General features: G+C 45.7%; 1 protein-coding gene across 4 annotated transcripts in view; it reads left to right on the top strand.

The window, feature by feature from the left end:
- Window positions 1-27,310, top strand: part of RIPOR3 (RIPOR family member 3) — a 113,404-nt gene that overhangs the window by 68,464 nt on the left and 17,630 nt on the right. For all 4 annotated transcript variants that reach the window (XM_060277302.2, XM_035122812.3, XM_088674626.1 and 1 more), the window contains 7 exons: window positions 1,407-1,450; window positions 2,518-2,643; window positions 5,828-5,973; window positions 19,833-19,962; window positions 20,781-21,395; window positions 21,752-21,891; window positions 26,335-26,473. In XM_060277302.2, the coding sequence (XP_060133285.2) occupies window positions 1,407-1,450; window positions 2,518-2,643; window positions 5,828-5,973; window positions 19,833-19,962; window positions 20,781-21,395; window positions 21,752-21,891; window positions 26,335-26,473 (1,340 nt within the window). The remainder of the gene's footprint in view (window positions 1-1,406; window positions 1,451-2,517; window positions 2,644-5,827; window positions 5,974-19,832; window positions 19,963-20,780; window positions 21,396-21,751; window positions 21,892-26,334; window positions 26,474-27,310) is intronic.

The following is a 27,310-nucleotide window of genomic DNA, read 5'->3' as shown; positions in this document are numbered from 1 at the left end:
CGCTTCTCTTTTCCACTACTGCCCCCTTGAGAATAAACCGGTGTGGTTCTCAAACCAGCCATTAGTTTTTCACTGTAGGTGTTGCCAAGGAGTTTGGGATGAGGCAGGTTCTTATGAAACTTCCATTGAGTCTTCTGCCAGTAATTGAATAGCATCAGACATCTTCTGAGTCAAGAAGCCAACCCACTTTTGGTGGTTCTAGTAGTAAATTGCTACCATGTAATAATCATATACAGTGGTGCCTCACTTAACGAATGCCCTGCTTAACGAAATTTCCTCTTAACAAAAGGTTTTTTCTAGTGGAGGTTGCCTCGCTAGACGAATTCGTTTTACGAAAAATTCGTCTAGCGAATCGCGGTTTCCCCTAGGAATGCATTGAAATTCAATTAATGTGTTCCTATGGGCAAAAAAAAAATTCAAAAAAATTCAATGCATTCCTATGGGATTCGCTAGACGAATTTTTCGTTATAAGAAAAGACCTGTGGAACGAATTAAATTCGTCTAGTGAGGCACCACTGTATAGTGGTTTAGAGCACTGTTTCCCAACCTTGGGTCTCCAGCTGTTTTTGGACTACAACTCCCATCATACTTAGCGAGCAAGACCAGTGGTCAGGGATGATAGGAACTGTAGTCCAAAAACAGCTAGAGACCCAAGGTTGGGAAACACTGGTTTAGAGCAGGGATGTGAAACAGTTTCTGGCTGTTAGGCTGAATGCTTTAGTCCTCCAGCTTCTATGATTTGCACTGCCCACTTGCCAGTCACTTGAGGGCACCATGATGTCAAGTGAAGCATATTTCTTTGCCCACATGGTTTGAAATGCATGGCTTTGCAAGTGCTGGTGGTCAGCTGGTTACCAGTGCTAGTTTAGAGTGCTCAAAGCACCCTTGTATCCTTATCCTTCTTTTGTGTAAAGGACCCATTGAAAGTGAGTAGCTGAAGGCTACATGCTACAGAGAGATGCATGCACCAAGGGATGGCAGGAGAAGGGTTAAGAACATACTCCCCAAAGACTCTTCTTCTTGTCTTCACTGCAGCCGGCAGTGGCTGCTTTTCATTTAAAATAAAATGTCATTTGAACTTACATGCAGCTCTCTCTGTAGTGCTGTTTTCTGACCCTCATTTTTTTCTCAAGAGGTTGTCCCGTATAAGCAAGCAGCTGGTCTGTGCTGTGATCTGGAGTTATTTGCACCCATAGCAATTATCTGCTGGATATGGTTTATTTAAAAACAAACCTTGCCACTACCTCCCCATCCCAAGAGATTTGCTCACCCATAAATCTTCCTTGTGGCATTTACTTGAAGGGACGGTAACCAGAACTGTTTTGAGATCTCTAACAATTTATGTTAACGGCTTCTGTTCTCTGAGTTGACGAATGTTAACAAATTCCTTCTGTGCTTCTTTCCAGGGTTAGTGGGATATGCACGCCTCTGCCCAGGGGACCAGTATGAGGTATAGTATTTAGCATTCTGATTGGAAGAAGTTGCTTGAAGGGGGCAGAAGGGCTTCAGCTCAATAGCAGGAAGCCAGACCATCGGTCCATCGAATTCAGTATTGTCTACACTGATTGGCACTGGCCTTCCTGGGATTCAGACAAGCATCTCTCCCAGTTCTACCTGGAGATACCAGGGATTGGACCTGGGGAGCTTCTGCTACAGCCCTTGCCTGCATAGTAAGGCATATGCTTTGTTTGCAAACAGCCCCACGTTCCATCCTTAGCATCTCCATGTAAGGCGGTCAACTCCAGTCTGACATCCTGGAGAGATTCTGTCAATTGGTGAAGATGAGGGATGGGATCCTGCAACTCTCCAGGTCTTGCTGGACTCCCTGACCATTAGCCATGCAGATGGAGGGTGATGGGAGCTGGAAGTTGAGCAACATCTGGAGGGCCACATGCCCCCCTATTTATGGTGCATGGGAGACTGATCTAGACGACCCCTCAACTGAGTTGGTACAGAGTAGCTTCCTATGTCCAGGGGGTTGGACTGGATGGCCCTTGTGGTCTCTTCCAACTCTATGATTCTATGTCCATATAAAAAGAAATCTAGGATGCTGTGGAGATGGATTGAGCCTCCAGAATACTGAATTAGGTTGTTGCCTCTGGTTGGATAGAAGAGAAAGGAAGCATTCCAACTTGTATAATATGCAAATAAGTCATAGCATATTTGCATATTATAATAGTTTAAATGGTTTCTCGTTCAGCACTTCACATGGCTGGGAATTGCCTCCTGTGTACTTACCTAATTCATGATGGTTTGATGAAACTTGGATGTTTACAGGTATGCATGTATTTATGTGACTTGGATAGCTCAGTTGGTAGAGCACGAGGCTCTTCATCTCAGGGTTGGGGGTTCGAGCCACACGTCGGGCAAAAGATTCCTGCATTAGTCCAGGGGTTGGACTAAGTGACCCTCAGCCTTTGGCCTGATCCAGCAGGCCCTTCTTATCAATCGTTTGAGATCCCACAAATTAAGTCAAAATACATGCTCCTCCAAAACCTTGTTTTTTTTTTTTTTTAGGTGTTTGTACGGCTGGGGCGCCAAAAGTGGAAACTGAAAGGCCGGATTCTAACCGACGACAGTCAAACTTGGGATGAGGAGGAAAAAGTTTTCATACCCAACCTCCATGAGAAGTTTGAAATCAAGGTGATAGCACGTGTTGACTCTTGATAGCAAAGGCACTTGCCTGTTTCATGTTTCTCCCTAAAGCTCCTGAAACAAATTTCATAACTGTTTGCTGAAGGCCCACATGTTAGCTTCTTTGAACCAGCCATAGTTTCACTTCCTTGCCTTTCTTCAACATTTTATTTCTTCTGTGAGGCAACATGGTTATGATACATGCAAATCTTGAAATTCTGGTGCTTAGTGCTCAAGAACGGACTAGAGAGACTGTATTTAAGACCGGGATGCAATGAACATCAGTATTTGAACTAGGACTGAGGGACTCCAGCATTGGATCCGTCAATGACACAATGACATGGCACTTTGAGGGGTGTATGGCACCAAAGTAAACTGGCAGATCTTCTTGTCAATCGAGTTTGAATTGGTGAGTAGGAACTAGTGGCAGGAAGAGGTCCAGTCATCTGCCCAGAACTGCACTTCCGACAAGCTTGCATGCAGGTTCATAGAGCCGCTACATGTCAACACACCTGCCAGTTATCCAACATGCAGTGAATCTATCTTTTGTGATGAGTTACTGTGTGCCAATCAAACCGAGTGGGGGACTCACCCTAGTCACGTTGTTTTGAAACCAGCTTCCCGCACGTCAAAGCTCTGAATTTGACTCTTCCTGAAATGCACTGTTCTCTGAAATGCCAGTCTGCTTGGAGCTTTCAAACTCTCTGAAAGAACTGTTGCAACACTCCTTTTTTGCTGGCAGTGAGAATGCTGGAGATGGGTAGAACCTCATTGAGAGGAATTCCTGATCCCTCTCCAGCAGAGCTTTTGGAAATGTGTTTAAAATGTTCCTTTCTTCGCTGCCCCCCACCCCGCTCACTCCGTGTTGAGAGGTTAATTGAGATGCACTGTGCAAACACTGTGAGAAAACATGCGAGTCTCGCACTTTGCCAGTGAAGATGAGTCATCTCCAGATTCAAGGAAGAAGTGATAGACTTGGCTTTTGTGTCGTTGGCAGAGCTCAGTCCCACACATTTTAAGATTTTCTTGCTTTCTTTAGCCCATAACATTTTAACCATGTTGGCGTGCAATTCATATGTGCTTTCTCATCCGTTCTCTAAAAAGATCATCGGGTCAGGTGTTAGCTTGCATCAGTGGAACGGACTCCCTGGGATGGTGGAGGACTCTCCTTCATCGGAAGTTTCCAAGCAGAGGTTGGATGGCCACCTGTCATGGATGCTTTAGTTGCATTGCAGGGGGTTGGACCAGATGACCCTTCCAGCTTTGCAGTTCTAGAATTATATGAAGAGGAGCCAATATGGTGCCCTTCATTTGTTGCTGAAGTACAGTTTTCATCATCCCTGACCATTGGCCATGCAGGCTGGGACTGATCGGAATTGAAACCCAACAGCATATGGAGGGAATACAGTCTTTCAGATAGCTCAAACCTAAGCCGCATAGAATGAGCCCATGAGAGAGAGTTATTGAGGTTGGTTAGGTTGCACTTCTGCTCTCATCTTGTTGACCCAGACAGGGGCAAGCACAAAGTAACCTCAAGCACCCGCCTTAAATGCTTCTTTGCATTGTTCTATGATTCAAAGTTCTGTGATTGTGGTTTTATTGCTATGCCTACTGCTAATGCAACTACTGTACCCTGCCTGCCTCGCTCTGTGCCCTGGGCTATTGCAATTACCCTGACCTGCCTTCCCTCAGGCCCTGGGCTAGTATTTTGGCAGCATGAGGAAAGCTAATGTGCAACTTTCCAAAGTCTGTGTGAGTGTGCTTCTTCTACCCCATCCTGTTGTTTTTCTGCAGTAATAAGGGTCTCTTATCCTTTCTTTTCCAATGCTGCCCTTCTCTCCCCCCACCCTTCATCGGGTCTCATCCAGTAGAAATAAATGTGGCTTTGCCATAATCAAAGCAGAAAGTTCTTATGGTGCCTTGGTCAGTCTGGAACAGTGGAAAGTCATAATTATATCCTGTAACCCTTGATCTTGGCGCTTCTACGAAGGGTGTCTTGATGTCTCACCCAGAGATACCTGGCAGTTCTTGTGCTTACACAATGTAGCACTGGGTGCTCATGTTAAAAGGAAGGAGAACAGCATATTCCAAGCACATTAAGAACTCATTGCACCATCCAAGAGCCTGAGAAGTCTCTCTTGAGTGTTGAAAGCTTGTAATAAAAACACAGCACTGTTTGTTGTGTATGCCTTGTACCAGGGCAGCAGTCTGTATGGGGATACAGCAGTGACCAGTTTGCACTACAAACTTCTGTATCAGTTTATCTCTCCTGGATATTCAGATTTTGAAATCTGAATATTCTACCTTGATGAAAGTGATAAGATCCATTAGAAGTCCCTTACACCCTTAATGGAACTACAGTTCCTTGGGGCTCCTGGGGAGAGGAAGTGACTTGCTTGAAATCTGTAGCATAGATACATCCTGTGTAATCTCCAACTGTTCTAAATCTAGTTACAGGTAGGTAGCCATGTTGGTCTGGCATAGTCGAAACAAAATATTTTTTTCTTTTCTTCCAGTAGCACCTTAGAGGCCAACTAAGTTTGTCATTGGTATGAGTTTAAGTGTGCATGCACACGAATCAATTGATTCATTGATTTAGCTAAGTCTTGTCTACATTGACTGACGGCGGCTCTCCAGGATTGCCAATTGAGTTCTCTCCCAATTCTACCTGGAGATGATGAGATTGAACCTGCATGCTATGCCACTGAGCTGTGGTCCTTCCCTTCCAAAGGCCACTGGACTACAACTCTCATAATCCATGACCATTGGCCATGGAGGCTGGGGCTGATGGAAGCTGTAGTCCAACATCTTCTGGAGAGCCATCCTAGTTCACACTATGGCTTACCATTATGTGCCAACAAGGCCACTGTGGGTACAGCCTTCTGGTATGCAGTAAACAGGTAGTGTTTGCCTGGAATCCAACAGTTCTGTTCTGCTGAAAGTTGAGATGCTTTTATTTTGGGCTGTTACGTCACACATTTATCCATTTTTGATAGGATCAGTGCAAATGTGCTCTGGGAGATGCATGAGAATCGAAATGCCTTGAGTAGAAGACTTTGCTACTGTGCTGTATGTAGACTGCATGTTCATGTAACCCAATGCATGTTGTACCCGTTTCCACACCCAGAGGTTGGTATGTATATAGCTACCCTTGACTGATAGCACAATATCCTTTGTTGTTTTTGTTGTCCAGGTCACAGAGCTGCGGGGACTTAGCACCCTGTTGGTTGGCATGGTGACATGTGACGGCTTGGACTTCTTCACAACCCGGCCTCAAGCCATCATTGTGGATATAACTGAATTGGGTACCATCAAACTGCAACTGGAGGTCCTCTGGAAGTAAGTGTGTGCTGATTTTGCTTGCTCAGGTCACAACATGTGCTGTGCCAACTGGTAGCATGAAGAGCAGTTTTATGTGGTCCTGGGTAACAGAACATGGTAGAATGGCCACCATTTCACTACTAAAGACAGGCTGTATGGTTTCTACGTCTTTGTAAAAGAGAGAATGTGACTGTGTTTGGACGACCATATTCACCTGAGGCATGTGTGAGCTTTATGTCCTTTCGGTGCACGCAGACCCTTCACTCACTTCTTCGCCACAAGCACAACTTAAGCCAGGGGCAGAGCAATTCAGGCTATGTTTGTGCAAGGCTGCAGTGCTGGTGGACTTGGGGGGGGGGGAAGAGATGCCCTTGAACTCCCTCTTCTATCTGCTGCAAGTGTGAATGAGAGGAAGTGCCACCAGTGAGACTGGCACTGCTGGCCAGTAGAAAGCTCCCAAATGGGGCTTTCTAGGGAGGGATGGGGCTAAGATGGCCTGGCATCCAGTGGATCGCAAACCAGGCCTGCTGCCACCATATGACAGCATCAGACCCAAACTGGGCTTACTCTATGTGCCATTTTCATGTTGGCACATCAACCTGCCTGCTTCCTCCATCTTCCACCCTGACCATGTGTGGCAGGGCTTTGGATGCAGTGATTGCCCTGCCACCCTGCAAGTTTGAATGGCTTTCAAAGCCTCTGATAAACTATAGTTTTCTCTTTGGGCTAAAGCAGCTTCAGCACAAGCCAGAATATTAATCTACTAGTGTAATTCAGCCCGTTGAATAAACGGGCGCTAGAACATCCCGGGGTTTGGAGAAGCGCTTGCGCAGCGCTTCCCCCGAACCCCGGGACCTGTCCTTGTTGTCGGCGGCAGGGGGACAGGAACGAAGGAGGAGAAAGCAGCCCTTTCTCCTCCTTCCTTCCTCTCCCCCAGCCGCCGATAGGAAGGAGACATCCCGGGGTTTGGAGAAGCACTTGCGCAGCGCTTCTCCGAACCCCGGGACCTGTCCTTGTTGTCGGCGGCAGGGCGACAGGAACGAAGGAGGAGAAAGCAGCCCTTTCTCCTCCTTCCTCCCTCTCCCCCAGCCGCCGATAGGGACCTGTCCTTGCTGGACGCACACACACGTGTTCTCTCTCCCCCACCCCCACCCCCTGCTGCCAACGCTCAGTCTGGCTGGGAGCAGCGGTTGGCGGCCGCAGGGAAACAGTAGGTGGGGTGGGGTGGGGAGAGCGTGTGTGTGTGTGCGTGCAGTCTCTGCATCCAATCCCGGTGTCTGTGGGGCACATGCGCAGTAGCGCGGACACAGGAACACAGGGAATCTGGACGCAGAAACACTTGCACTTTATTATATAGGATGTTGGCGTTGCTTTATTATCCTGGCTTTCCAAAGCTGGCACCCACTGAAGTTTTTCTCTCTTTTTTGTAAATATATTTTATTAAGTTTTACAATTTTATAATTATCACAATCAACATTATTCAGAAAAAACATATAAATGCCACCCCCCCCCCCAGACTTCCCTCAACTTCCTTTGCTTCCCCTGGTTGTTTTATTCTACCTTAATATTGCATTCTTTAACTAAAATATTGTTGTGTTATTAACATTTTTATACCGTACTTGTTTTATATATCCTCTTACATTTTCTTTTTATTTCCTCCATTTTTACATCTTAATTTCTATGTTATTAATTGTAAGTGTTTACTCAAACCCTGCTAGTGAGTTCACTTCTTTGCAGTGTTTCTGTAAATATAGCATAAATGGTTCCCAGTCAGTTTAAAATTCTCTATGGTCCTTGTTTCTAAGTTTTCCAGTTAGTTTCACCATTTCTGCATATTCCATCAATTTTTCTTGCCATTCTTCTTTAGTTGGTGTCTTGTCATCTTTCCATTTTTGGGCTAGTAAAATCCTAGCCACTGTTGTCGCTTGCATAAGTAACTTCTTCTGCTCTTTTGGCAAGTCTTGACCTGTAATGCCTAACAAAAAAAGCTTCTGGCCTTTTAACAAATGTTATCTTAAACATTTTTTTAATTCATTATAAATCATTTCCCAAAAAGTTTTGGTTATTTTACAGTTCCACCACATATGAAAAAATGTGCCTTCTTTTTCTTTACATTTCCAACTTATTGGAGCCTGTTCTGTACATTTTAGCTAATTTTACAGGAGTGATATACCATCTATACATCATTTTCATATAATTCTCTTTCAACAGTATACAACCAGTAAATTTTAAATTCACTTTCCATAGTTTTTCCCAATCTTCCATTTGTATATTATGTCCTAAATCTTTTGCCCATTTAATCATTACACCTTTAACCTCCTCATCTTTGGTTCCCCAGTCTAATAGTAAATTATAACATCTTCTTCAATGATTTAGTATTTATCCTCTATAATTTCTCTTTGCAATCTGGAGTTTGATCAGTTCCTTTTGTGATTACCCAGCCACTACAACAGTCAGGTTTAAAATTTGTCTGCTGGCCAGGCAGGGAGATAGTAATACATAACTAAGGTAAAGGGTAAAGGGACCCCTGACCATTAGGTCCAGTCGTGACCGACTCTGGGGTTGCGCGCTCATCTCGCATTATTGGCCGAGGGAGCCGGCGTATAGCTTCCAGGTCATGTGGCCAGCATGACAAAGCCGCTTCTGGCAAACCAGAGCAGCACATGGAAATGCCGTTTACCTTCCCGCTGTAGCGGTTCCTATTTATCTACTTGCATTTTGACGTGCTTTCGAACTGCTAGGTTGGCAGGAGCTGGGACCAAGCAACGGGAGCTCACCCCGTCACAGGGATTCGAACCGCCGACCTTCCGATCGGCAAGCCCTAGGCTCAGTGGTTTAACCACAGCGCCACCTGGGTCCCTAATACATAACTAGTAATGCGTAAAAAAGACCACAGGCTCAGGATTGTAACTTAAACAAACAAACCTGTCATTTAAGGCATAGTATGGTTGTCTTTGCATAGAAGATAGTGCTATTATGAAATCGGAATAAGATAAAGCAATGCAATATGGGGATATAGTGCTTTAAGTAAATAATATGGATTAAGAATTGCACAAGAATAGCATTATGTTTGCATTGACAATGCAATCAATCGTAGTTGGGTTTTACCTATCCTGATTGAAGATTTGGGCTCCTGAAGCCCAACTGGGAAACAGAATTTCTGAATTTCACAGGATATCCTATTATCTAGGTTTCCTAGCTTGCTTAACATTTTGGAATAAAGTTCAAAGTTGCATATCCAGAGCTCTGAAGCAGCATGTGCAAAAGAGTTAGGCAGCAAGACTAGGAGAGAGAGAAAATTTCCCAGGACAGGAACTGGACCAATAGGCTAGAATTTTCCACCTTTCACATCAGTTTCATTACTTACAGAAGTGAACTTTTGTAAGTTGTTGATTTATGGACTACACTTTATCCCAGATAGATTTTGAAGGTTGTTGTTTTTCTCTTTGCATTACTTAGCGCCTTATTATGCAGATCTAACAAGGTTTTTCCAAGATGCTGAGGTCTCCTGCCACTGTCATCGAGAGTCAGCAAAAAATCCCAAGCACCTTACACAAAAGTGACACAGAATATTTACATTCTCGACATCCATTTTAATCCATCAGGGAGTGGCTGCTGTACAGTCAACTGAAGTTGATGTGTGCTCCAGATTAACATGCCCCAAATGGCAAAGTATGGTTTATTAGAGGCTTCCTGGTTTAATTGTGCATTTTGCACAGGCAGCAGATAATGTGCTCCATTGTGTACACAAAAGGCTTGTGCATATCTCGGTGTAATAAACCAAGATAGTGTTTGAATTAGCTCTATGTTTCAGTGCAGACTCAACACCTGTTTGGGACTTTTGCTATGTAACATCCTGTGTGTATCTGAATGCATGTGAAGCCATTTCTCGTAAATGGTATCTGTTGGATTATAGCATCTCCCTCGGGCCTGGGGTCTGTTTGTGATTCAACATGCACTTCCAGCTACCAGGCTGCTGACTGGGAAGCAGGGCATTCCTTGAGCCCACAGAAAGTGGCCACCTCTGCTGTCTAGTGAATCTGGTGACCAGGAAGATTGGTGGTGGTATAGAATTATATTGGCAGTTCTTTTTCTATTCTTGCCTGCAGGCCAAGCTCAGCTTAGGTAGGAGCAGCCGCCCCACAACACCTTCAGCTTTATAAATGCCTCTTCTGGAAGAAAGGATGTTTGGGAGGAGAATATATTGCCCCAGTTGTATTGCTGTCTTCTCTCTCTCTCTCTCTCTCTCTCTCTCTCTCTCTCTCTCTCTCTCTCTCTCTCTCTCTCTCTCTCTCTTTAAAAAGACTTTTGATACCCTCTGTTGGTGGCAATTCTGCCAGTGGCTTTGTTCTGCCCTCCACTTAAAAATGAACTGTTCTGAGTGAACTTGTAGAACACTTCCCTAGTTCACTGGTAATGTCTCTACAAATAATGAAGAATGGATTCTGAAGATGAAACACAGCTGAGAACGAAAGCTCTTTAAGACTGTACAATAAACATTTGGCCGGTACCCAAAATAAGGGGAAGGGAAGGAGGCCACCTGAAACAAAATGTTTATACGTTCATCAGCTTTCCCATGTTTGGATCTTAACACAATGACCTGAAATGTGTGTTGTGTCAAGTTCCTACTTAACCATTCCAGCACAATCACTTGTCTTCCACTTCAAAAATTCACCAACAGTGGTCTTGCTTTTACAACTTTTTTAAGGGTCATCCTTTTGTAAACTTTTGTGTGTGTGTGTGTGATAAATGATTTGCTATTAAAGATTGGCTTGAAATGCTAATGTTGGCTGATGCTTGCTGCTGGGCGAGGCGTGTGAACCGATGTTAAAAAACCCACTTTTTGACTAGAAAGATGGCCTTAATCTTTGTAAAAAATCTACTTTGGAAAGCAATAGTTTTATTTATTAGTTCCTGTTATTTATTAGTTCTTGGACTTGTTTCGTGTTTCCTTTTTCCATGTGCTTAAGATGTCTTTGTTTTGACAGAGTTTGCGCATCATGTTAAACCATAAACCAAATTCTACCATGCGCACGTAAGTGCTGCCCACTTTACTGTTGCTGGGGAGCACCAGTGAGGAAGCTGCTGTTGTACTTGGGATCTGCTGGTGGGCTCCTCACAGGCATCTTGTTGGCTACTGTGAAATCAGGATGCTGGCCTAGACAGGCCTTTGGCATTTGTGCAGAAGGATCATGGTTGCTGCTACCCACTCACCCTGGGAGAAAACTAAGCTGGGAGAAAACTGACTTAGTATTGTGTCCAAACCAGGAATTATGGTTTGTTTTGCTTCCTCCAAAATGACCGTTTCCCACATAAAAGGGGACGCGCATTTTGCACGGTTGCGCGCAGCCCCCTGGGATCCTTGGGGCAGCTCTGGAAGTTCGGAGGCCGGCGCTGCCTTCCCGGGCTGGATACTGGTGGTCTCCGCCCACACAGTTACCTGTCCAATCCAGCTCGGAGAGGCATTGCCGGGGGGGGGGGTTGGCCAGGTAGGAGGAGGTAACCTTACCTTGAACACGGCTGAAGCAGAGTCATTCCTGGGAAGCAGTCACCCCCACACATGCTGGATAACCCTGAAATTACCCAGATCCCCAGCTGGGGGCTGGGAAGGATATACGGGGAAGGATATACGGCCAATGCCTGAGCCAAGGTCTCCCTACATCTGAATTCTTAATAAAGTTGTGGCCAATCTTAATCCCATTGTCAGGGCGGTTGCTGGCTACCCTCGAGCAACGACACTCCAAACCATCTTGTCTTTTGTGCTTTTATTGTGAAAGCTATTTACAAGGCAAGAGCTTCATAAAAACATGTCTACTCAGTACTATCAGATTCTCCCAATGGCGCTTTTTGGCTCCTCCCCCAGCAGAGTAGTTTGGGGACTTCAAATCTCCTCACCCTGCGTTTGCGAGCCGCTGATCGCCTCAGTTCCGGGGTGAATTTGAAAGGACGCCCCTCTGCTGTTTCCCCGCTGGAACTCTCTGATGGCCCCTCCTTCTTTGCTGATATCGCAGGCTGCAGGTAGGGCTCTTGGATGCTGCCTGAGCCCCGACCCGCTCTGCTCACTTCCTCCTTCCTCCTTCCTGTCTCCTGTCCCTCCACTGTTGTCCGAGCCATTCAAAGAGCTGGATTTGATGAGGGGTGGCTGTTCCCTGTAAGCCCACCCCCTTACACCCATAGAACGTGGTCTTGTGTCATCATTCTGCCTGGGGCTTTGGGGGACTCCGCCTGACCGCGCAAACCGAGGTTTGTTTGGAGCAAATGAACTTGGTTTTGATGCAACACTCAATTGGGACCCTCGTTTGTTTCCTTCCAGAGCAATCTCTTCTGCATAGTAAGCCATAGTTTTGTAGCTTATTGCAAGTGTTGGAAACCTTTCGCCCTTCAGATGCTGTTGAATTACAACTCCCATCATCCCTGGCCATTGGCCATGCTTCCTGGGGCTGATAGGAGTTAGGTTGTTTGTTTGTTTGCTGCATCAGCAGCACTGAGGTGATCTCCCAGGGCTGCAAGCCTAGGATGACAAGACCCTCCCCTCTCGGCTGATGTTGTCTCAAGGAAAGCAGAGCAATACGTTTGGCTCCAGCTTGGCTGCAGGAGTTTCTGGAAGGAGGCACTCTGGATTTGTGTAGGGTTTACTCCTTAGCCTTTTCTGCTCCTGAAGATGTTCCACAAGGCAGAGGGTTTACACTCAATTGAGTTTAGCCACAGGACAGTGAAGGTTTGTGATCAGAGTTTTCCTTCTCCTAGGTTGGCTACCTCAGGGGTCGGCAACCTAAGGCCCATGGGCCAGTAGCAGCCCATGAGGCTTGTCTAACCGGCCCATGGTGACCCCTGCTGCTGCCTTCCCCCCGCGGCACAGGGACCGACTTCCAGGTTGATGGCGCCTGTGCACATGCACATGGGTGCTGCTCCGACCCGGATGTGCGCCGGAAATAGTGTGTGTGCATGCGTGTGGGACGGAGGAGCACGCATGCGTGTATACACACACTATTTCTGGCACTCCTCCAACCCGGATGTGCGCTGGAAACAGCGTGCGTGCATGCGCACAGGCGCTTCTCCGACCTGGAAGAGTGCGCATGCACACACACTCCAGCCCATCCTCCAACGGATGGAGTGTGGACCGGCCCATCATCAGGTAAAGCTTGCCAACCTCTGGGCGACCTTCCCAGATTGACAAGCCCTATCTGCGCCTCACCTCATCTGTCTCCTGAGAAATCTCTATGTGGGACAAGAAACTACAGTTAGAACTGGATATGAAATAATTGGGAAAGGAGTACGACAAGGTTGTATATTGTCTCCCTGCTTATTTAATTTATATGCAGAATTCATCGTGCAAAAGGCTGGGCTGGATGAATCCCAAGCCAGAATTAAGATGGCCGGAAGAAATATCAACAACCTCAGACCTCCGATCCTGTCCCCAAATTTATTGTTAAAAATCCGGAGAGCAGGAGAGCACGCCAGGGCACCACCACATACCACGTCCCTCAAGGTAATCCCCCTGAGGTTCTGAGGTCCGTGTAACCTACACTGGACCTCTAAAAAATCCCTGTATCGCTCGAGATTCCCCGGAGGGCTATCTCACGCTTCTTTCCAATGGCCGCGGCTCACCGGAAGTGCAGATGACACAACCTTGATGGCAGAAAGCGAGGAGGAATTAAAGAACCTTTTAATGAGGGTAAAAGAGGAGAGCACAAAATATGGTCTGAAGCTCAACATCAAAAAAACTAAGATCATGGCCACTGGTCCCATCACCTCCTGGCAAATAGAAGGGGAAGAAATGGAGGCAGTGAGAGATTTAACTTTATTGGGTTCCATGATCACTGCAGATGGTGACAGCAGTCACGAAATTCAAAGACGCCTGCTTCTGGGGAGAAAAGCAATGACAAACCTAGACAGCATCTTAAAAAGCAGAGACATCACCTTGCCGACAAAGGTCCGTATAGTTAAAGCTATGGTTTTCCCAGTAGTGATGTATGGAAGTGAGAGCTGGACCATAAAGAAGGCTGATCGCCGAAGAATTGATGCTTTTGAATTATGGTGCTGGAGAAGACTCTTGAGAGTCCCATGGAATGCAAGAAGATCAAACCTATCCATTCTGAAGGAAATCAGCCCTGAGTGCTCACTGGAAGGACAGATCGTGAAGCTGAGGCTCCAATACTTTGGCCACCTCATGAGAAGAGAAGACTCCCTGGAAAAGACCCTGATGTTGGGAAAGATGGAGGGCACGAGGAGAAGGGGACGACAGAGGACGAGATGGTTGGACAGTGTTCTCGAAGCTACCAGCATGAGTTTGACCAAACTGCAGGAGGCAGTGGAAGACAGGAGTGCCTGGCGTGCGCTGGTCCATGGGATCACGAAGAGTCAGACTCGACCAAACAACTGAACAACAACAAAAATCTGCCCCTCGCTTCCCACTACAGCACATGCAGAAACTGCCTTCTTGACTGTTGGGCCCACTATTGGTTTCATCCACTCAATCCACTGGAGGCTGTCTTTGCATGCAGGGCAAGACCCTAACAAATTGAGGGTTTGAGACCCATTGGCTACCCTCACCCAGTTTTGCCGGTCTTTTGAAGCCATTTCCCGGGTGTGGCTGCTGTCGCAAGCTGACAGCTTCTAGGAGCCACAAATGAGAGCTGTGTGCAGGGGGAGAGAACCAGTGGTGGACAAACTGCCCAGAAGGAGCATGATACGTCCTTCTCCAGAGATACTGCCCCTCCCCTAATGCCCCAAGTTCAGCAACATCTGGAGGGCCAAAGGTTCTCCACTCCTGGCTTACTGTGACATGCAAACATGGCCACTGTACCTGGGTCCTTTGGCTTTTCTGCTTTGACTTCCCTGCAGCTCAAGTCCCATCTCTTGTTTTCAGTATAGATCTTGCCCGTCTCTTTCTGGCTAAACCAGCTTTGGTAGTGACTATATTGCAAAGCCACAGTGCAAAGAAGCCTCTTTGTTTCCTGGCTGGAGCACTGTGGTGAGCGAGCCGTTTGAGAAGCCAAACGCAGAGCAGGTTTAATTGATTCCTATTCTCCCTTTCTGTGTGCCAAAAGTTTTCACGGCACTCTTTGCAGCAACTCCTGTCTCACTTGGGGTTTGCCAGTCTGCTAGCCTGCTGCTAGATCTGTAAATCCAGAAATGCGTGTGCCAGCTCTCCTAAGGCTTGATTTCTTTTCTAACAGGGAAATGTTTCCTCTCCAAACTTAAATGGGGACCTCTTGTGGCAACTTTGGCAATCCCTTGTACAAACACACCAGTGTATCTGTAAGGCTGTGCATGGAGGGAATGTCCATTCAGAAGTTGCACAGAGGATAAAAAAATTCGGGTTCACTTTTTCTCCTTTCTCTTTGGCTGAAGCTCAGACATGCTGGGAGGCCCTTTGGAGGCTTCACCTGGGGCAGAAAACCTGGCTAGACACCCCCCCCCCCGCTACAACTCTGCCTAAGAAGTGCTGGGAATTCGTTTGAGGCATGTGCCATGGGATTCCAGGAAAATACGGATCTGTTAGGCTAACGCCTGCCCTAGGTAAATTGTGTGTGTGAAAATATATTCCGATGATATACTGGATCTGCGTGTAAATGAAAACTCTAGGGGGATTCCTGCAATGCTGTTTGCAGTGGGAAACTAACACACAAACAACCCTTACTGTTTTTCCTCCAAGAAAGAAACATTTTATTCTGAGAAACTCTTCTAATTGGGGGCATGTTTTATTTTGTGAGATAATCCTTGGTAGGAAATCTAAAAATATTTTTGCAGTGTTTTGAGTTTGCTCAATATGTTGGTCTTTCAGCAAGTGGATTCTCATGGGGCTTTGTGCAAAAAACAAAAAAACACCCCAATAAGTTGATCCCCACCCCCCACCCCAAACCAGCAGACTTGTTTGTTTGCTTGTAGCCACTTTTTTTAAATAAAAAATACACACTTCCTACTCGTTTTCAGTGGATATTGTTACACTATAAAATGACTTATTTACAAACCAGCTGCTGCCTCTCTCTCTCTCTCTCTCTCTCTCTCTCTCTCTCTCTCTCTCTCTGTGTGTGTGTGTGTGTGTGTGCTTTTAAAATCTTTAAATCTCAAGAGCAGGGAGAGACAGCCTTATGTTCTGTGCAGGGCCATTGGCCCATGGAAAAAGCCCACCGGGGTTGCAGCTGGTGGTGGGCGGAGCCAGAGCATTGCTCACTCCATGCCACACCCCCAGGGCCGTATCCATGATTCTCTGCCCACTAGTTCACTGGTCTTCAACTGTTGAATTGAGACCCATGAGTAGGTCATGGCCTGATTGAAGGTGGGTCGCAACAAGAGCATTACCACCTTGCAAAGATACGTTAAAAGATTAAGAAATGGGTCCCCAAATGCACGTTTGCGTTAGAAGTAGATACTGGATCTGAAAAGGTTGAATTCTGCTGCACCTAGTACTGGTACAGAGAGCTCTTGCCCTACATGATGGGTGAATTTTAATGTTGTGTACCAGCAGAATCCGGTGCAACAACTTTGCTAGCGGAAACTTGTTTTGCACAATTGATTGTGCAACGATGTTACCACAGCAACGCCTTCTCTTGTGCAACAATGTCATTCTGGTACAAAACATTTCACCAGTGTAACATGCGTGTAAATGCATCGTTTTATTTTTTTATGCCCCCTTTCCATAACTAAACCCATGCTCAAGGCGGCTTACAATGCAAAAAATAAAAATTCAAACATAACAAAAGTAGCCATGAACTATGAACAGAGCTCATCAAAAAGTACTCAGCCCAACTGAACAATTTCCACATGAATTGTAGGAGTGACAAGTAAAAGATAAAAAAGCAGCAACACTCCCCAAAAACAATACCCAGATGTTGCGCCCACCCCAATCCCTGAGCGACAAGAGACCCCAGGGGTTCCAGCACTTACCCAGCTTTTGTTTTTCATGGAATGAAGGTTAGTTGATGGTTTTATTCACACACACAACCCGAGCACAGCATCATCCCATGTGCTCTACATTTTTGTAGAGCTGTGAAGAAGAAAGCAGAAAGCAGACATGGTCCCATTCCAAAGCAATAGCTGAATTGGAATATAGAAGGGAAATGGGTACAGATCCAGTTTCCTGGCATGTTTTTCCCTAGAAAAGAAATAAAATACAACCAGCAAAACTTAGATTAGATCCAGATTGGGAAGAAGAAGAAGAAGAAGAAGAAGAAGAAGAAGAAGAAGAAGAAGAAGAAGAAGAAGAAGAAGAAGAAGAAGAAGAAGAAGAAGAAGAAGTTATTCTACATACCACGCCCATCTGGCTGAGTTTCCCCAGCCACTCTGGGCGGCTTCCAACAGAAGAATAAAATAATCGATTAAAGATTAAAAGCCTCCCTAAACAGGGCTGCCTTCAGATGTCTTCTAAAAATCTGGTAGTTGTTTTTCTCTCTGACATCTGGTGGGAGGGCGTTCCACAGGGCGGGCGCCACTACCGAGAAGGCCCTCTGCCTGGTTCCCTGCGACTTGGCTTCTTGCAACGAGGGAACTGCCAGAAGGCCCTCGGCACTGGACCTCAGTGTCCGGGCAGAACGATGGGGGTTATTTGTATAGGGACACAAGAATGGCTTTGTAGAAAAGGCCCTGCGTTACACACCAGAGTTCACATGGCAGACCGAGGAAACAATATACATTACAATCGTACCTTGGAAGTCGAATGCAATCCATTCCATTCGACTTCCAAAACATTTGGAAACCAAGGCATGGCTTCCAATTGGCTGCAGGAAGCTCCTACAGCCAATTGGAAGCCATGGAAGCTGCACATTGGACGTTCAGGTTGCAAAGAACCTTCATAAACCGGAACACTCACTTCTGGGTTTGGAGCTTATATTAACTACTTCAATTAGACGTAAGCATTTTGGCTATACATATGAGGCTGGTGGTCCCACATAATGAGGTTTTAACATTGAAAATCATAAAGTTCATCTTTTCTGCATATCAGTAGCCAGATGAAGTGTATACATTTGAAACAAGCCAGTGAAATGGGCTTGTAAGTAACTGTAGCGTCTGCTTTGGATGGAATATTCTCTGCCGTTCAGAGATCTTCTCTTGTTTTGCTACAAAGTGAGAAAAAGCAGATGAGTTGCTAATCTTCCTGTGTGCCACTGACTTGCTTTGACGAAGCCCAGCTGTGTGACATTGGCGAACTTAGCCAATTAAACTTCATTAGCCTTAATGCTGTGTGAGCCTTGCCTCCACGGTGGTATCGCAGCAGCACCTTCAGAGTAAAGAAGTTATTATCCGTGCTCAGGTTGTCTTCGGGCTGAGAGAAAGTGGAGCCCCGAAGCGCACAAACTTGGAAGAAAATCTGGACGAAGTCCATGGGACTATAAACAGCTGAAACACATCTGGCAGAAGATTATCTCGTAACTGGTCTTTGCTAGGGTATGTCCACCTCTGCAAGATTGTTATCCGTTCAGTGTCCACCATTATATTTGAATATCTGTGTTTTGGGATGCTGCTCTGAGCATCTTTTTAGGTGGCAAAGTGATATGTGCATGTAAAAATAAAGATGTACCTGAGGGGCCCTGCAACAAAATGTTGCAGTGGGGAGTTTGCTCCCTTCCTCAGTTTTCTGCCACCCTCACCTCATGCCGCATTCTGTGCACATGCGCACTCTGGACAACACTGCAGGGCTCTTGTAAGCTACTCAGAACCTTCCTTGTATTCAGTGTCAGTAATTCTCTTCCTGCCCCTTCCAAACAGCAATTTGGGGACAAAAACATTCATTTGCTTTGGGATTTGCATTAGTAGGTTGTTTTTTTTAATGCTACACACGAACTTAGCTATAGCAGGAATGCTGCTATTTTTGGAGTGTGTGTGTGTGTGTGTGTGTGTGTGTGTGAACACACTTGTTTCCTAAAAGTGTCAAGTTTGAAAACTGCTGCACTGCGCTAGATGAAGAATTATTTTGCAGGAGTGTTCAGCTTCTGAAGAGTTAAAAACAAATCAAAGCTTAAGTTCACATGACGGCATCCCAGTGGCAGGATGTGCATTCATGCTGCTCCTCGTTTATTTTATTTCAATCATATATTTTACCCCCATTTTAATGAAAGCGTTTTCAAGGGGGCTTTTGCAGTAGAGTATCTCAAACAGTAAAAAAAAAAAAAGGCAAAACAATGCTATAGGCTAGTAATGAAAATAAAATTAAAGCAAGGGACTAAACAGCAATAAATCAATAAAAAACAGCCAGTGGATAAAAGCAGCTTAAATTAAATATGCTGTGTTAAAAGGGCTTGAGCAAAGAAAACTCTTTTGATTTAGCAGTTAAACACACAGTAGGGGGGGTTCATTGCCCATGATGCTAGCAATGCCATGGGTGCAGTCTAATAGGTGCTCTCAACACTCACAAAACCATATTCTGTATTGTGATCCCAATTGCAGGAGATAGCTGGGTGGAAAAATTGCATCACCCCCACCAGTGTACATGGCATTGGCGTTTTTCTTTTAGCTGAGGAAACAAGATATTCCTGCAACGGAACTGATAACTTCAAATAAGATGTCTGTAGCTCCTGCAACAGCACTTAACAATCAATCTGTTTAGGGAAGTTTTTAATGTTTGAAGTGTTTTTCTGCTTTTAATGTTCTGTTGAAAGCCGCCCAGTGTGGCTGGGGAAACCCAGCCAGATGGGCGGGGTAGAAAATGATGATGATGATGGTTATTTTATTTTAATTACATATTTTCCTATACAGTGGTGGTGTGCAAACATATGGGGGAGAGGAATGACACTTCTTCAGTGGGTATGCCGCATGAAACCTTTGAGTTCCGAGTTCATCCTCTCTCTCTCTCTCTCTCTCTCTCTCTCTCTCTCTCTCTCTCTCTCTCTCTCTCTCTCTCTCTCTCTCCCCCCCCTCTCCCTCTCTCTCTCCCGTAGCCCTTTTGACACTGAAAGCCTTGTCTTGTCTCCTGGATCTGCCTCCAAGTTTTCTGTGGGGAGCAGGAAAAACTCCATATACAGCTGGACCCCACCAAACACCCCCAGCTTCCGAGAGAAATATTACCTTGTAAGTATGAGCGGGATGTAAAGAGCTTCTGCGCTCAAGCGCTTACCCTCCCAGCCACTTTTGCGGTGTGTCAGGCCAGGGAATTGTCCCACTTGCCGAAATGTATTGGGCAAAGGAAAACAAAAGCATGCTCAGTTAGCAGCCTCTGATAAATGAGTGTCATATACTAGTCTTTTCTGAGTCTTCTCAGACAGGAGTCGTTCCATTTAGAACTGTTGCTAATTAACGAAATGAAGATGTAAAGCACCAAGGGCCTTCAATGAGCTGAAGAAGCTTCTGGCGAGGCGGAAAGACTGAAAAACAATGGGTTAGGGGTGGAATTCAATGTACATTTACGTGGGGGTTACGTTCCGAGGCACCACGCCTTTAAGTGAAATGGTGTATATTGGGAACACCATTGCAAAAGCCTGCAAATACCCTCTAAACCTCTGGAAACCCTTTGGAAAACAAAACCCTGGGGGGGGGAGAGAAAAACCCCCACCAAACTCCACCACAACCACTCCCTTCTTGCTCAAATTCCAACTCTCCACAGACCTTAAACATCTGTACAAAGGCTTGTGTGATTGCTGGGTGCTGTTTTTGCGTCATTTTTGTGTTTCTGCCCTTTTCTGTGCCGCTTCCAGGTTTGCTGCAATGCATGCAAGTGCGATTGTGCATGTCTTGACCATGCATAAATGGGACGTCGCCTGTAGCACTAAGTGGGGCATATGCACAGGGGATGAGTTCATCAAAGCAGGTTCCTTTTAGGAGTTGTGCTTACTATGTGCTGTAGAAAGGCACTGGTTGCGTAATTCCACCTCTCTCTCTCTCTGCCTCAGTCTGTTTTGCAGCAAGGGAAAAAACAAGCAGATATCGGGGACAAGGCCCAAGATCCCTGCATCCTGAGCTACTTGGCCGACTGCGATTTCGACATGAGTCTGAGGAGCACCAGCCACAGCCTCACGGAGACGACGGAAGGCAGCTCGTTCAGCTCAGAGGACCCGAAAGGGGCAGAAAGCAGGAACGTGACGCCACCTTCGAATCAGAGGGCACTGCCCATGCCACTGACTATCCTACAAGATGCTTGTGTGGCAGGAGAGCAGCAGGACCTTCTACTGTGCCAAACTCCCAGCCGCAGGACTCTAGACATCCTACAAGAGACGACCCATGCTGACCCAGCTCTCGCCATACCACCGCGCCCGCTGGATCAGGAGAGAGGGGGGAGCAAGTCCACTGTCCGAGACAGGAGTCACCATTTAGTACAGCAAAGGAAGCTCCTCTCTGCTGGTCGAAGAGGATCGAGAGGCAATTCTGATGCCAGAGGTGGTAGAAGGACTAAGTCGATTGACAAGATGCTTCAGGAAGTGTTGCTTTTGTTGAAATCCCAGCATCCTAGCCCTGTCCAACTGGAAGCATTGGAGTACCAACTTTTCTGCATCCGGGGCAAATTAAAGGTAAAGTATTGCTGTCAATTTTTAGCTCTCGGTACTTTCCACCCCTAGATTCCCAAAGATGGCAAGAATGTTTGCGCAGACATATGGATTGTGCCCGAGCCATGCACAGGGGTGAAAATGTTCCTAGAGAAATGCAGCCTAAAGCAGGTTTGGGGAATCTGGCTTTCTAGATATTATTGGACTACAAATCCCATCATCCCTGACCATTGGCCATGGTGGGAGTTTGGGAAATCGGGCTGGTGGTGGTGGTGGAATATTCACTGGTGATATCTGTGCTACTGATAGCACCGCGCCCATTGGGATGAAAAGGGTTTCTACTTAAAAGGAAATGGAACTAATTTTGCATTTGACAACAGCCAAAAAGGTACCAACTGAAACACTCCTCCGTGGAGAGCTTGATGGTTGAGACAGCGCTGGAAAGCTTTGACTTCCTCAACGCTGACGGCAGTGCAGATGAACTGTCATCCCTCGGGAGTGTAAGGACCCGCAGTACCAGGTAAGGCCTTCTATATAAATTTGTAAATACCTGCCACATTGGGCAACCTTTTTCCCCTGTCTGCTGAAATGCTTTATAGAAGACTATGAGAAAGAAGAGTGATGGATCAACAGGGCTAGATTAAATAATTATGCTGCCTATAGTATTGAGTTGAGGGAGCCTTCATGCTCTACCAACCGTTCATCTACCAACTGTGCCACTCTGGTAGCTTCCCAGAAGCTTCTGGTTGACCGCTCTTGACAAGCAAGGTGCTGGAGTGGAAGGATTGATGGACTGATCTAAACGGCCTTGGCCCAGTATACCTGAAGGAGCGTCTCCACCCCCATCATTCTGCCTGGACACTGAAGTCCAGCGCCGAGGGCCTTCTGGCAGCTCCCTCACTGCGAGAAGCAAAGCTACAGGGAACCTGGCAGAGGGCCTTCTCGGTAGTGGCACCTGCCCTGTGGAACACCCTTCCATCAGATGTCAAAGAAATAAACAACTTTCTGATGTTTAGAAGGCATCTGAAGGCAGCCCTGTATAGGGGAGTTTTTAATGTCTGAGATTTTAATGTATTTTAAATCTTTTGTTGGAAGCCACCCAGAGCGGCTGGGGAAACCCAGCCAGATGGGCGGCATGCAAATAAATTATTATTATTATTTATTATTATCCACCAGGGTTCAGGGTTCTTCTGATGTTCTGTTCTTATGCTCCTTTCATTGAATTCCTTTGTATCACTGGAATCTGATCCCGGATCATAACCCAGAGGAAGCATTGACCATATTTCCTCTCCAAAGCCTCAGTAAGATAGGGCTTGGTTCACCACCCATCCCCCTGCTGCCCTGCTTTATTTTCATTCTATTAATTAATAGAATATTAATATTAGAATATTAATAAGAATCCCAACCAAGCCTATGAAGAGGCGTGTAGTGGTGATAGGGGATTCCCTACTGAGGGGTACAGAAGCAGTGATCTGTGGGCCTGACAAGATGTCTCGAGAGGTGTGCTGTCTACCTGGGGCCAAGATCAAAGATGTAACAGAACGGCTGCAAGGAATCATAAAACCCACCGACAAATACCCCTTCCTTTTGGTGCATGTGGGAACCAATGACACTGCAAGCCATAGCTTACAGAAGATCAAAAATGATTATGAGGCTCTGGGCAGGAAGTTGAAGCAATTAGATGCACAAATTGTCATCTCTTCTGTCCTCCCAGTTGAACGACATGGCCCTGGGAGAGAGGGAAAAATAGGGGAAGTGAACAACTGGCTTCGCAAATGGTGCAAACAGGAACGGTTTGGATTCCTAGATCACGGTCTGCAGTTTCTTGAAGATGGACTTCTGGCAAGTGATGGACTGCACCTCACAAAAGTTGGGAGGAATGTTTTTGCCACAAAACTCAAAAACCTCATCAGGAGGGCTTTAAACTGACTTATGTGGGGGAGGGAGACAGTGGTCCTGAAGGTAGGAGTCTATCAAATGCTGAAGATGATCATCCAAATGTCAAGGACCAAATGGAGCAAGCAGCATGCAGACCTAGTGGTGGGACGAAAATATCCTTAAATAAGAGACATGGGGGAATGATCAACGGTCTTCAATGTCTGTATACTAATGCACAGAGCATGGGAAATAAACAAGATGAACTTGAGCTCTTGGTACAGCAAACTAAATATGACATAATAGGCATCACTGAAACCTGGTGGGTTGAGTCTCATGACTGGAATGTAGTAATAGAGGGATACAATCTATTTAAGAGAAATAGACCAAACAGGAAAGGAGGAGGAGTAGCTTTATATGTTAGGGATATGTATACCTGTGAAGAGATCCAGGATTTAAAACTTCAAAGCCAAATTGAGAGTATCTGGGTCAAAATTAAGGGAGAGAAAAACAACAGTGATCTCATTGTGGGAGTTTACTATAGATCCCCAAGCCAAACTGAGGACACAGATGATGCCTTCCTGGAACAGATGGCCAAGCATTCCAAAGGAAGTGAGATAGTAGTAATGGGGGATTTCAACTATCCTGATATTTGTTGGATGTCAAACTCAGCCAAGAGCATAAGGTCGAACAGATTCCTCACTGGCCTTGCAGACAACTTCATTGTCCAGAAAGTGGGAGAAGCAACAAGAGGATCAGCCATTTTAGATCTGGTCCTAACCAATAGTGATGACTTGGTTAATGGGGTAGAAGTGGCAGGATCATTAGGTGGGAGTGACCATGCTCTTCTGGAGTTTATTATCCAGTGGAAAGGAGCAACCAAGCATACTAAGGTCCAAATTCTAGACTTTAAGAAAGCCGACTTCAGAAAACTTAGGGAAACGCTGGGTGAAATCCCATGGACAGTAATACTAAAAGGGAAGGGAGTTCATGATGGTTGGGAGTTTGTTAAAAGGGAGATATTAAAAGCACAACTTCAGGCAATACCAATGAGACGGAAACATGGAAGGTGCCTAAAGAAGCCAGGCTGGCTATCTAAAGAACTTTTGACTGAGTTAAGATTTAAAAGGGATATGTACAAAAAATGGAAAAGGGGGGAAATCTCCAGAGAGGAATTCAAACATATAGCCAGCACGTGTAGAGACAAAGTCAGAAAAGCTAAAGCACAGAATGAACTCAGGCTCGCTAGAGAGGTTAAAAGCAACAAAAAGGGCTTTTATGGGTATGTCCGTAGCAAAAGGAAAAACAAGGAAACAGTGGGGTCACTCAGAGGAGAAGATGGTGAAATGCAAACAGGGGACAGAGAAAGGGCAGAACTCCTCAATGCCTTCTTTGCCTCAGTCTTCTCCAAGAAAGAAAACAACGCCCGACCTGAAGAATATGGAGCAGATGATTCAGCAGGGGAAACACAGCCCAGAATAAGTAAGGAGGTAGTACAAGAATACTTGGCTAGTTTAGATGTATTCAAGTCTCCAGGGCCAGATGAACTACATCCAAGAGTATTAAAAGAACTGGCAGAGGTGATTTCAGAACCACTGGCAATAATCTTTGAAAATTCCTGGAGAACAGGCGAAGTTCCAGCAGACTGGAGGAGGGCAAATGTTGTCCCTATTTTCAAAAAGGGGAAAAGGGAGGACCCAAACAATTACCGCCCAGTCAGCCTGACATCAATACCAGGAAAGATTCTAGAGCAGATCATTAAGCAAACGGTCTGTGAGCACCTAGAAAGAAACTCTGTGATCACTAAAAGTCAGCATGGGTTCCTGAAAAATAAGTCATGTCAGACTAATCTGATCTCATTTTTTGACAGAATTACAAGCCTGGTAGATGAAGGGAACGCTGTGGATGTAGCCTATCTTGATTTCAGCAAGGCCTTTGACAAGGTGCCCCATGATATTCTTGTAAAGAAGCTGGTAAAATGTGGGCTAGACAATGCTACCATTCAGTGGATTTGTAACTGGCTTACTGACCGAACCCAAAGGGTGCTCATCAATGGCTCCTCCTCATCCTGGAGAGTAGTGACTAGTGGGGTGCCACAGGGTTCTGTCTTGGGCCCAGTCTTGTTCAACATCTTTATCAATGACTTGGATGATGGGCTTGAGGGCATCCTGAGCAAGTTTGCAGATGACACCAAATTGGGAGGGGTGGCTAACACCCCAGAGGACAGGATCACACTTCAGAATGACCTTAACAGATTAGACAACTGGGCCAAAGCAAACAAGATGAATTTTAACAAGGAGAAATGTAAAGTACTACACTTGGGCAAAAAAATGAAAGGCACAAATACAGGATGGGAGACACCTGGCTTGAGAGCAGTACATGTGAAAAGGATCTAGGAGTCTTGGTAGACCACAAACTTGACATGAGTCAGCAGTGTGATGCAGCAGCTAAAAAAGCCAATGCAATTCTGGGCTGCATCAATAGGAGTATAGCATCTAGATCAAGGGAAGTAATAGTACCACTGTATTCTGCTCTGGTCAGACCTCACCTGGAGTACTGTGTCCAGTTCTGGGCACCACAGTTCAAGAAGGATACTGATAAGCTGGAACGTGTCCAGAAGAGGGCAACCAAAATGGTCAAAGGCCTGGAAACGATGCCTTATGAGGAACGGCTTAGGGAGCTGGGTATGTTTAGCCTGGAGAAGAGAAGGTTAAGGGGTGATATGATAACCATGTTCAAATATATAAAAGGATGTCATATAGAGGAGGGAGAAAGGTTGTTTTCTGCTGCTCCAGAGAAGCGGACACGGAGCAACGGATTCAAACTACAAGAAAGAAAATTCCACCTAAACATTAGGAAGAACTTCCTGACAGTAAGAGCTGTTCGGCAGTGGAATTTGCTGCCAAGGAGTGTGGTGGAGTCTCCTTCTTTGGAGGTCTTTAAGCAGAGGCTTGACAGCCATCTGTCAGGAATGCTTTGATGGTGTTTCCTGCTTGGCAGGGGGTTGGACTGGATGGCCCTTGTGGTCTCTCCCAACTCTATGATTCTATGATTCTATAATTATTTGCTTCCTTATCCTTGTCCTTAGTACCAGCAGCTACAACAAAGCGACACTTCCATCCCTGGGCTATGATACCAAAACAGAAAAGAAGGAGTTAACCACAGGCAGTGATGACCTAGATACACTTCTGGAAGTTCATCTGCAATTCTGCAGAGCTCTCCTGCAGGTGGGGAATTGTGTTTGATTGCTTTCTCTCTCTCTCTCTCTCTCTCTCTCTCTCTCTCTCTCTCTCTCTCTCTCTCTCTCTTTTAAAAAAATGGGGGGATTGGAGTCTTATTACTATGATTAATCTCATGGAACGGGAGACAAAGGGCAGTCGGTCTTTGGAGAGAAGATTGTATTGTTTTAATCTGCACGATCAGCAAACATTTGAACCATAAAAAGCTCTTTGTCATGAGTTGGTATGGGGGGGGGGGGACATAGCTGCCAAGTCGCCCGTTTTCCGCGAGAAACCCCCGTATTTTAAACTGTTTCCTGCTGGCAGTCCAGATTGGAAAAAATCCTGTAAATCCCCCAGATTTCAGTACCTGCCAGAGAGGCTCCTTCTGCGCATGTCTGGATATGCACAGAACCGATTTCGGGTGCTCTGCCCATGTCTGGGCACCAGAAATCAGGCAGCGTCGGCACCGGAAGTTGCTTCTACGCATGTCTGGAAGCAACTTCCGGTGCCGGCGCTGCTGATCCCTGATTTTTCTAACCGGGAGTTGGAAGGTATTGGGGGGGGGGGACACAAGTTCTCATTCAAAGGCGAACCTACCTGATTTGAACTTTCTGAAGCAATATGCAAACCCAAACACAGCGATCCTTTGAAATTCCCAATTTTCTGAAATTTGCTTTGTAGGTCTCCAAGGCATGTGTTCAGGAATGCATATACTAAGGCAACGTGTGCATGAAAATGTTCCTATTGGGGAAGATAACATATACAAACGGGAAAACCCACTTTGCAAAAATGTGTATTGTTGCAGACAAATTAGGAGAAATTAGGAAACGAATTAGGAGAAAT

This window comes from Zootoca vivipara, chromosome 7, assembly GCF_965207765.1.
Source record: "Zootoca vivipara chromosome 7, rZooViv2.hap1.1, whole genome shotgun sequence".
Classification (NCBI taxonomy): Eukaryota; Metazoa; Chordata; class Lepidosauria; order Squamata; family Lacertidae; genus Zootoca; species Zootoca vivipara.
Note: the sequence above shows the minus strand (reverse complement) of the source record. Positions and strands in the feature narration are given on the sequence as shown.